The 10862-nt window shown below is 40.7% G+C and overlaps 1 protein-coding gene across 1 annotated transcript; it reads right to left on the bottom strand.

The window, feature by feature from the left end:
• Nucleotides 1–643: 643 nt before the first annotated feature.
• On the bottom strand, nt 644–6994 carry Il1b (interleukin 1 beta). Its single transcript, XM_042670946.1, has 7 exons — nt 6932–6994; nt 6468–6529; nt 5876–5924; nt 4194–4395; nt 3399–3563; nt 2145–2275; nt 644–1445 (listed from the first exon to the last, which is right to left on the bottom strand). The coding sequence occupies exons 2-7, from the start codon at nt 6512–6514 to the stop codon at nt 1236–1238; spliced, it is 804 nt and encodes a 267-aa protein (XP_042526880.1). The 5' UTR covers nt 6515–6529; nt 6932–6994; the 3' UTR covers nt 644–1235.
• Between the last annotated feature and the right edge of the window lie 3868 nt (nt 6995–10862).

The raw sequence follows: 10862 nt of genomic DNA, 5'->3' as shown, positions 1-10862 counted from the left end.
GAGTTATAAATACTGTAACTCAAATATTGACTTTGCTTCTGGTGACTTCTGAAATCCTGAGCTTATTTTTACATCATTTGTTCTCATACTCTGATACCTTTGTGCTGTTTCCCTAGCTTGGGTGCCTTTTTCTTTATTTTCCTGAGAAATTTCTGCCTGTCCCTTTAGGTCTGACTAATATGTCACTTTGCTTGGTACTTGGTGCCTACTACCAGATCTTGTGATGCCTTCCTGGCCACTCCTCTTATATTTTATCTTGCTTCTACTTGTCATATTGTCTTGCTTGTTTCATACATGTCTGCTTCTTCTATCAAACTAGGAACTCTCACCTTTTTAATCTCTGAACTCTCAGCATTTGCTTAGTAGATGTCTGTTGAATAAATAGACATACCATGGCAGTTGTTGTCATCAACCTTTACTCCTTATAATTTCTTCAGGAATATAATTCTTCCTCAGATGAATCTTGCACATGGAGTATCTTTTTCTTGAGAACAGAAACAGAGGATATGTGGAAAGACAAAGTGTCCTGGCACTTTACATATTCAACATATCTGTACTTTGCTCTCCAGAAAAAACTTTCATGGCCCTATTAACTTTTACTTTTCTCTGTTAAATCCAAGAAAAGTCAATAACCAAGGCAGAATTTTATTCAGTGAAATTTATTTCAGACCCATTGAAACAGTGTGATCATATTTCTTTATTCATAAATATTCCTATATTCAAAATATGAGCTTATCTATTTTTTAGCCTCCATGAAAGGACTTGATGTAGGCAGCACATCAGCCCAAATTTAACTTATTCCATAAATATTGAAAACAAGGCTCTTTTCAAGACACTGCTGCCTCTTATTCCCATTGAATTAAATAAGTCAATCAATCAATAAATACATAAATAGTTGGTAAATGATTTGCTCATCAGAAGCTAGAAGCAAAGACAGAGGGTTTTTAAAATCAGGATGTGCCAAAGTTTCTGTCAGTCTGGCTTTGAGGAAGCAGGACAGGTGAGAAAGCCTTAGCTCATCAAAGGGTCCAGTGATTTCTCTGGGAGAACAGAGTTGACATCTGGATAGTGGCAACTGAGCTCCCTAGAATGCCCTGCGGAAGGCACCTGGACATCAGTGAAGACAAGAATCAAATTTAGTCTATAGCCATTCAAAATTGTCCTATTTGCCTTCTACTAGTCCTAGGGTTGAGGTTACATTTAACTTAAAGTAGATCTGCTGTGTACAGCTCTCTTTAGGAAGAAACAGATTCCATGGTGAAGTCTGTTATATCCTGGGCACCACTGTTTCCCAGGAAGACTGGCAGATGATTTTCTTGAGAGGTGCTGATATACCAGTTGGGGTGCTGAGCCGACTCAAACTCCACCCTGTTTTTGATTTCTATCTTGTTGAAGACAAATCGTTTTTCCATCTTCTTCTTAGGGTATTCATTGGGGTCTACACTCTGCATGAAAATATGAGGGGAGCCATTATGAGAAAGATGTTCTCAGTCTACTAGAGAGGAGGTTGTAGGCCACACTTTTGAGTTATTTTTTCTAAGCTGTTCTGGAAAGAATACTTTGTCTCTTCTAGATTGTTGGGCTGGTGTCCAGGATCATCATTTGGACGAGAAATAGCATTACTAGGAATTAGAATTAGCACCATTCTAGGGATATGTAGTTATAGGTACTTTCGTTATTTTTTTCTTAAGACCTTGGCTATAATGTCATCAATTGGAAATGTTGCTTTTGCTAGGAAATCTGCAAGTATAACCGGGGAATAATTTTGGAAGTGAATTGAAGATTGATGACAGGTACCTTTAACTGTTTAGTTACCTAGATTGTCATCTATCAAAGGAGAGAAACCCTAATACTGTATAACCATTGCAGTTTTAACATGGTATGATCAGTTGGGGTGGTGACGATGGTGGACCATGGTAACAGAAGCTCACTGGGAGTGACATTTGCATGCATTTAAATATTCTATTTAATTTATTTTATACTTATGCAAAATTGCCAGAGACCTGTTTCCAGATTTCCCAAGGGTTTGGGGTGGAGAATAGAGTATTGTTCGGGATGGATTGTGGGGAATAGAGGATTATAAGTGATGGCTTAATGGTATTCAGATGACTCCAGGAAGGACTTCTTTCCTGGTATTCACTTACCTCCAGCTGCAAGGTGGGTTTCTTGTCTTTCATCACACAGGACAGGTACAGATTCTTCCCTCTGAGGCTCAAGGCCACAGGTATTTTGTCATTGCTTCTTTCTCCCTGCACAAAACTCATGGAGAACACCACTGGAGAAAGAAGAGGGGTCTTGTGGTCAGGGATGCAGCAATGCAGGGTGGGCTCAACCACTAGACTGAACCACTGACCCACACAACTTAGCAATCTCTGTTTATTTATTTGGCATAATGAGATAACTAGATTTTTCACAGACAATAGCAGGGCCAGTTTGTTGATTTATGGTTTCTCCAGGGAAGTTCTGAGGGTTTCTCAGAGCCTTTTAGTAGTGGCAATGAAAAATAGAATAGTCTCTAATTTTTCAATGTTGAGGGAAGGAAGAAAGCCATCTTGTCATTGGCAAGCTATGTCCCATCTACATGTGCAGAACAAATCAATATAAAAGAATCTGTACTTCCGTAGAAACCTGGCACCAGCACTGTTTCAGGAACATAGAACATCAAGTAGGAAGGTGGGGAAAGGAATGGCCTAGCTTGGGAAAGTGACTCTAGGAAAGAGATACCCATATTGATTGTCCTTAGTCATAGCAGTTTTATTTGCAGACTGTGAGCCACTGTCACTACACAAGTCTAAAGAAATAGGATATAGCCTGGTTGAGAGAAAGAAGCTTTTCCTTGAAGAACGCCTCCCCCTGAGGACAACAGCCATGGTGGAGAACATGCTGTCTACTCAGCCACAGTGGCTTGATGCTAGATCTGTCACCACAGCTAACAAGGGCTCACTATATTTTACACTTGCCAGTTCCATCAGAGATATAGAAGTTCCTAATAGTCAGGAACCATATGGTATTAGGGAGGAAGGTTTTTAACAGGGAGGGGAGCAGGTTGGGAATGGGGATGGACATGTTATCTCTGTAGGTTCAGCCTCTGAAACAGGAAAAAAATGAAGCCATAGGCAATGAGGTCATGTCCATCCGATGACTTCCTACTGTGGGAACATTGACATTGCACTGTCCCTGTGTATTGAAAAATAGTCCCAGGAGTATCTGTGGAGTCTGAAACTTGTAGTCACATATTTTACTAACAAATGGCCATGCCAAACATTCAAACTGATACCATGTCTGGGACCCAAACAAACATTTATGTTCTTTTCTGCTGACAATTTGCCTCACTATTCTGAGAGGTTTTGTAGAGCTGCCTGGAAGCTTAGAAAGCAAACCAACATGTCTCCAGTTACCTTGTTGGCTCAGATTTGATTCTTGGAGGTGGACAGCTTTCAGTTCGCAAGGGTCAGACAATACCAGGCATTTTTGCTGCCCATCCCGGAGTGTGCAATTCAGTGTTCTCACGGCTACATCACACACATATGCAGGATCATCCCAAGCATCACAGATCATGGGTTCTGAAATTTAGAGCACAAACATGGTTTAGGCAGAGAATCAGAAGAGCAAGCCTTGTGATGTGAAGCAGAAGAGTTTGGAGGACACTTAAGAATTCATGGGCAAAGTTTGATTCTAACATTAGTGGGAAGAAGTTGGGAATAGGGCAGGTAAAACGCTTGATGGGATACCATAAACTATGGTGGTAGGACTGCTCACTGAGGACTAGTGATAGAGAAACTTACATAAAATATTGCTAGTGGGCTGGGAAGTTGGCTCGGTGGTAGAGCTCTTGCCTTGCATGCATGAGGCCCTGTGTTTGATTCCTCAGCACCACATAAGCAGAAAAAAGCCGGCTCAAGTGGTAGAGTGCTAACCTTGAGCTGAAGAGCTGAAGGACAGCACCCAGGCCCAGAGTTCGGGCCCCACAACCAGACCAAAAAAAAATATTGCTAGTGATAATACTGGAGTGTGAGTTGCAAATAGATGTAGTTACCAAGGTCTTCTCAATAATGAATAGAATATTTTCTGCTAAATAAATGATTGATTTGGCTTTGGAGCTTCTTCATTTTCTGTTCATTGCTGGGTCTTCTACCTTTAAAGGGTTAAGCTTGGGGAGGAATAGTTGGCTGTTGAGAAGAATAGTTAATTACCTTCTTCAAAGATGATGGAAAAGAAGGTCTTCAGGTCATCATTCTGGAAGGCCTGTGAGCAAGGAATGGGTTTATTCCTCAGCTTCTCCACAGCCACGATGAGTGACACCACCTGCCTGAAACTCTTATTGAAGTACTGATGGGAGAGCTGAAGCTGGATGCCCTCATCTGGATAGCAGAGGTCCAGGTCTTGCAAGCAACACTGTGAAGAAATGGAAGCAGTGAACATGCTAAGGTGATCAAGCCATGAACTCCAGTGATGATGTCAGGAAACAAGAAGGGCCCTTAGAGACAACTGAGTTCTTAACTATAATCCCTGTGTCTCAAAAAACCAAAGAAGCTAAATAGTCTACTAAAGGCACATGGAGACCAGAATGTGAACTTCCTGATACCTTATTCTTTAAAAAAAAAATTCCATTTCTATTTTATCTTTCTTAAACATGCCCATTTCACCATTGTACTTACACCTTCTTGCACTGTGTGATTTTTTTTTGTTCTTGCACTACTCTAACTCCATGCATTTAATTTTTCACTACATTTCCTATTTTCATCACATTTCCTATTCATCTATGCTCACTTGATGAGTTCTCACAGATGCCTTTTTTTACAGACATTCTACAGATACTGTAAAAATTATTCTTGTTTGTGAAATGTATTGCTACTTTAATATTATTTAAAGAAAGTCTACATTAACACTAACTGAAGTTGTTGTCCTAAGGCATGACAATTGAAGGACAGTGACAAGATGTCTAACAACACAAAGGAAAGCTAAGCAGGAGAAAACTTCTCCCCAGGAAAGAGACTTCTGACCAGATGCAGACTCTTCAGGAGGCAGTGAAGGCTAATGCTAGGTAGAAGATGAGGGGCCTCACTCAGGGCTGGAGGTAACCAGCTATATTTATATTAAAATATGGAGAAATCTGTTGAATTCTGCAGCTAAAGAAGCTGTTGTGAACTAAAGGAAAAATCAGAGAAAAGTGCCTGCTTACTAAGTCACATATCTATCTGACTGAGCCGGGCTAATGATCACATCACTTCTGGAAGTTGTCAGACATCATACAAACATGAAGATTTAGCTGGGATGAGAGTATGACTCTCAGTAGGAATAGTCTGAAAAATGCCTATCTATTGGGATAAACTTAGCTGGCACTGAAAACATTCCAGAATGGGAAGTTGCAGATCACCTGGTCACACCTTGTGTTTTTTTTGGATGAAAGCCAAATATCAAGTACACAGTTTTCTTGCAACTCTCAATCCATCATTTTGTTTATATCATGTATGTTTTATGGTTTTAAGCTTTAGTCCAGGAAGCATGAAATCTATTCTACCATAAGGGGGTAAACATATGTTAATCCTCAAGGTCATCTGCTCTGTGTTATAGAATTTGAATTGTTTAGAGTAGCCTGCAGCCCCCTCCTAAAAGGAGGGCTCAATTTGTATTGAAAACTTGACTATTTTCCTAACATGAAACAGCAGAGCCATTAATCACTAAGCCTTAGCAAGTAGGATGGAGATTGCATGGTGGCCAACATATGGTACAGCCTGAATCTGTCTCACTGAAAGAAGTGAAAGCCATTCCATCGCAAAATACCTTGTGAACAAGGTAGCCTGGAACCCTTTTCTTTGAGTTTTTCCCATGTTAGAGCCCTCCCATGAGCTGGGAATTAAGCCCAGTGTCTTACCTTCATTTGCTTGGGACCATCAGTCTCAAAGAAGAGGTCATTCTCATCACTGGAATAAAAAGAGACATGGCTTAACATTACTTTTCTTTCTATACATATTCATTTTCACTGTTAATAAAAATGCAAACAGCATGACTTTCAATGCTCCCTGAAGTCTTCTGGCAAGTTCTATGCATGTTCTACATAGTTCTGTGTATAGAACCTTCGAGAGGTAGATTCTGGGTCAGATAGGTAAGTATCTTTATTGGACCTTAATAACCCAACAATGACCCAGAAGATTCAGCTAAAATCTCAGCTTTCCCTCTCATCCAAGATAATTTTTTCCCAAAGAGGTCCCTTGCATTGTTCACTTGGGATCTTTCCCTCCCATTTACCATTTGTAGAAACTCCTGCAGCAATAACATCTTGATTGCCTCCAGGTCCCAAAGTTGGACTTGGAATGGGATACCAGTTTTTAAATCAGGTTGACTTGAACTCTGCTTGCTGCCAGGGGAGGCAGTATGGGGATTAATCTGGTCTCTCAGCACAGATCACCCTCCACTGTTGAAAGGAGAACCCTGTGCAGAGGACTACTCTCCATTTCCCCACTGACCTGTGGTAAGCCATCATCTCACTGGTGAGTTCAGGAACTGCTGCCATTGATGCTTCAGAGACCTGTGGACAGAGGACAGAATGAGTATCCTTTTGTAGTGCTATCCTTCCAGTGAGCTGCCTCTATTTGTGAGCTTCCTTCAGCATCTAAGTGCTTGGTAGGCATGCAGAGAAACGATCTCTCAGTGAGTAAGTGAATGCAGAAAGAGCTGTTCTTTGGGTCTGCAGAAAGCATTTACTGAATAAACCAAACCAAAAAAATATGACTAGGAGGCTGGCAGGAGGCTTTGTATGCCCTATATGCTTGCAAATAGCTTACCAATCCTGGGACACTGAGAGAGAGAGAGAAAGAGAGAGAGAGAGAGAGAGAGAGAGAGAGAGAGAGAGAGAGAGAGAGAGAGAGAGAGAGAGAGAGAGAGGATGATGATCTCTCTCCTTTAGGAGAATAAGAGTTCAAACTCACACTTGAGCGATGAACACTGGCTGGAGAGAATCTCAGATTAGCCTGTTATTCTCCAAACCTCAAAGAGATTTGCTGTTTGACAGTTCTTTGCTGGTTTTATAGCCTTCAAAAGCAGAAGTAAAGAGCTGAGAAATTTTCCCTTTGGTTAGCTGATTTCACAACCAAGTCAAAGGCATGGGGTGGGGGAAAGGGATGGATGGGAACTAGTGAAGAATGAGGTTGATACGTTGAAATATTTCTCTAGTCCCTGGAAGAGCGAGGGGTTGCAGACTATGACACAAATGTGTCATCATGTGAATAGGCATTTTTTGGTACTAATGATGTCAATATTAAACTACTAGATTTTCCTGGATAAGAAAGTTTATGATTAGGATCTGTGGAACAAAGTAGAGAATGTGAAAATGTACATGCCTGAGTTCATACTCTCCCTTTCTTTTTAGTACTTAAGTTTAGGACCCTCCTACTTGGAGATGGATGAATGGGTATAATGAAGTGACAATACTACATTCCCCCTGCATTATCTGAAAAGAGAGTGCTATTTCCTACTTTGAGAGGTATTTATCACCTACAGGTGTCTCTAGAAAGACACTTGGGTTCTCTTCATGGGGTAAGGAACAGACAGGGTACTGGGGTGCAGAATCCAAACAGGTCAAGGTGAACCCTGGAAGCAAATTCATTCAACTCAGTAATACCAGGGGTTTGTTACCTAGCCAATCGTATGTTGAAATTACATCAATGCTGGATGACAATGATGTAAATTTAAATTAAGATACATTGTGAAAAGGTGGTGTATAGGGCAAGTGGCTCATGATCACAATCCCTTTTTAAAAGGTATAGAAGATATTCTCTGCCTAAAAGAACTTTTGATGATTCCTGTGTCTATAAGAAGATCTAGGGGATGTGTGTTTCTTGGTAATGTTAAATATAAGCAGAGACCAGCTGAATGCCTGCCTGAGGACCGTTCTTTATTGGTAAATAAATAGGTGATTAGGTCATAAATGGTACATAAAGTCTAGGAACACTTTCCCCAGAACCCTTGACCCATATATACTGCAGCAAACAATATAGCACTGAAGCAAAACTTGGCTCACCTTTCTGGTACCATCAGAAGCCATGAACTCTTTTAAAGCCAAGTTTAGCACAGTGTTTAGCAGTGAATATAAGCAGTAGAGTTTGCTTATTAGTGAATGGGTGAATTTGATAGTGTTTTCTTTCAAATAGGCATTTGCTTACTATGAGCTAGGTATTGTGCTTGTTGTGTGTTATCTAAAGTAGACGTTCCTGACATTGATGGGGAGATTACTTGAGAGATAAAGAAAATGCACTTTGCTGTAAGCCGGGGAAAGCTTCATGGGCTTTGTTCTAATTCTTAATTTGGCTGTTGATACCTTGGTATTAGGAAGGCAGATACAAGAAACTCATTATTGAAATGTTAGATGTTCTGTTGGAAATTTAAAAGCTGTTTTGCTCAGTTTCTTTTGAGTCTGATAAGCAATGATGAGCTTTCAATACTGAGAGACCTATCTGGGTAGCCTGGTGGACTTCTCTGTTTTGCCTTTACAGGGTCAACTTTGCAAACCAACCACTGGTCCCCAAGCTTCATGGAGGGGCCTGCTACATTATTCAAAGCCTCTGGTGGCATTGTGGGCTGTCCTGATAAAGAACTCAGATGCCTTCAGTCTGCTAATACGATTATGGGATAAACAAAGGAGGATAAAAGCCTGTGATAAGAAGTTTACAAGGAACTTGAGAATTAACTCTGAGTTCGTTTATTCTTTCTGAGACTTGGGCTGTAGGACAAGGAAATATAAGCTACTTCTATTTTGCCATCTTCTAATTATAGCAATCCTGAGTCTCAGGATTTGCTGGCTGAAAGGAGCCCTAATATTGCCTGGTGAAATATAGTGGGGCCATATGGCTGAAGACAGATTGTTATTTGAATGTGAAGAGTAGACAAAGAAAACTAGTCTAGGATATATGAAATGATTTGTCCATTGTCACAGTAATTGTGTGGTACCTTGATTCTTTCTGTTCCAGGGAAAGTTTGAATCCATGGGACAATGTCCTTGATGTAACAGATGTTAACATTTAACCATGTTTCATCTTTTTTTTTTATTGCGAGAATACTGTACAGAGGAGTTACAATTACATGGGTAAGATAACAAGTACATTTCTTATCAAGCATTGTTGCCTCCTCTTTGTTTCCCCTTCCCATCCCTTCCCATAATTCCCCCACCTTCCCCCTACCGACCCTCCTCCCCCTCCCCCCCAACCAATCCCATAGCTAAGATCTGGAACCAACCCAGATGCCCCTCAGTAGATGAATGGATCAAGAAAATGTGGTATATATACACAATGGAATTCTATGGCTCCATCAGAAAGAATGACATTGCCCCATGTTTCATCTTGACTCTGTGGCTTGAACCTCAAACTTTCTACCATCTTGTCCAATTTAGGAAGTGAAACCTCTTTTTCGTGTGAAGTAGGCAAGTTGCAAAACATTTGTAACAAACCCTGTCTTTTCAGCTCAGGTCACAACACTTCCTTTTGGCTCCTAGAAAAATAGAAAACAACTCAGTGTAGAACAAGCTGCATGTGTCGTAGTATGGTGATGATGATGATGTATTTACTGGAAAGAAGGGAAGAGGGGAATCCCTCAGTTTCCCTTTCCACCAAAAGCACAGGGACTTGAGATCCATAATGAAAATCACTTTGAAGGGTCTCACAAAAGAAGAGTCTCATAAGTTGATGTTTAATAAGGATTTATTTTAGTATAATTGGATAAAGGAGTGAGAAAACAGGAAAAGAAAGACGAGACAACTGCTTCCCACGCAGGAGATGGGAGGGAAGAAGACTCCAAAGTAGCGCTTACTGTCTGTGAGATTTATCTGGAGGATTTTACATTGATTTCTTATCTAGACACCTGGTCCTCTCACCTGGCAACTCCTAATCATTCTGTTAATTTTCTAGGAATTGAGACAATAGGTTTTAGGTGGGTCTCCTATTCAAAATAAGTCTGAGTCGGTATGATTCTGAACCATAGCGACAAATGACATTACAGATGTGAGTCTTAGGACTTCTGTTTACCAGACATGCCCTTTAATCTTCTGCCTATATCTGTTCAAATAGCTTGCAGTGACTTAATATCCAAAAGGAGAAGGCAAATGCAGATAGGCTCTTTATCTTCCCTATTCTGTTTTTTTTTTTTTTTTTGGTAGGACTGGGGATGGAACTCAGGGCCTTGTGTCTAGGAGGTACTCTACTACTCAAGCCATGTCTCCAGTCCCTTTTTGCCTTGTTTATTTTCAAGGTAGGTTTAACTGGCCTGAGCTAAGGTCCTCCCATTTGTGCTTACCTCATCACTGGGGATGATAGGTATATAACATTATGCTGTCATTGGGTTTCCCTCATAAGAGATGATAGACACAGTAATTGGTTTACCTTGACCCGTAATTGGTTTGATGGAGTCTCATGAACTTTCATGTTCAGGATGACCCCCAAGTTTGATCCTCCACTTTCTACCTCTCAACTAGTAAGGATTATAGGCTTGAGCTACCACACTCAGTTTGTGTCTCCCTATTCCTGTAACATGTTACCTATGAAGGGAGGGTGATGAGCTTGTTGCTCTGACTTTTCCAGTTTGCTTTACTTCCTGATCCTGTTTTAATTTCTGAGTCTGCCCTTTTTAAGATGTTTAATTATTTTACATTTTCCTATTGCCTCATCTATCTCTCCTGCCTCAGTGCAGAAGCACTGTAGATGTCGGCACAAGTGGGAAGCTGGCAGCGTCAGGATGTTATGGGGATCTTCAACTTTTGAGGACTTCTTTAGTTCTTGTGTCACTTCAGCCCTTCTCAATTTCACCTCACTCTTGGCAGGTCATTCCTCCAAGACAAAAGCAGGCAGTTATTCAAAGCTGTTTCTTCCTTTTCC

The sequence above is a fragment of the Dipodomys spectabilis genome, unplaced genomic scaffold, assembly GCF_019054845.1.
Source record: "Dipodomys spectabilis isolate Male_0828 unplaced genomic scaffold, ASM1905484v1 ptg000588l, whole genome shotgun sequence".
Classification (NCBI taxonomy): Eukaryota; Metazoa; Chordata; class Mammalia; order Rodentia; family Heteromyidae; genus Dipodomys; species Dipodomys spectabilis.
The sequence above is the reverse complement of the archived record's forward strand: the minus strand, read 5'-3'. Positions and strand labels throughout refer to the sequence as shown.

Excerpts from the sequence above, each read along its gene's own strand:
- Il1b (XM_042670946.1), bottom strand. The coding sequence starts at position 6,514 with ATGGCAGCAGTTCCTGAACTCACCAGTGAGATGATGGCTTACCACAG. Across the intron at positions 4,396-5,875 it reads ATGGTCCCAAGCAAATGAAG|TGTTGCTTGCAAGACCTGGA; the intron begins GTAAGACACTGG and ends ATTTCTTCACAG. Across the intron at positions 1,446-2,144 it reads AACCCACCTTGCAGCTGGAG|AGTGTAGACCCCAATGAATA; the intron begins GTAAGTGAATAC and ends ATTTTCATGCAG.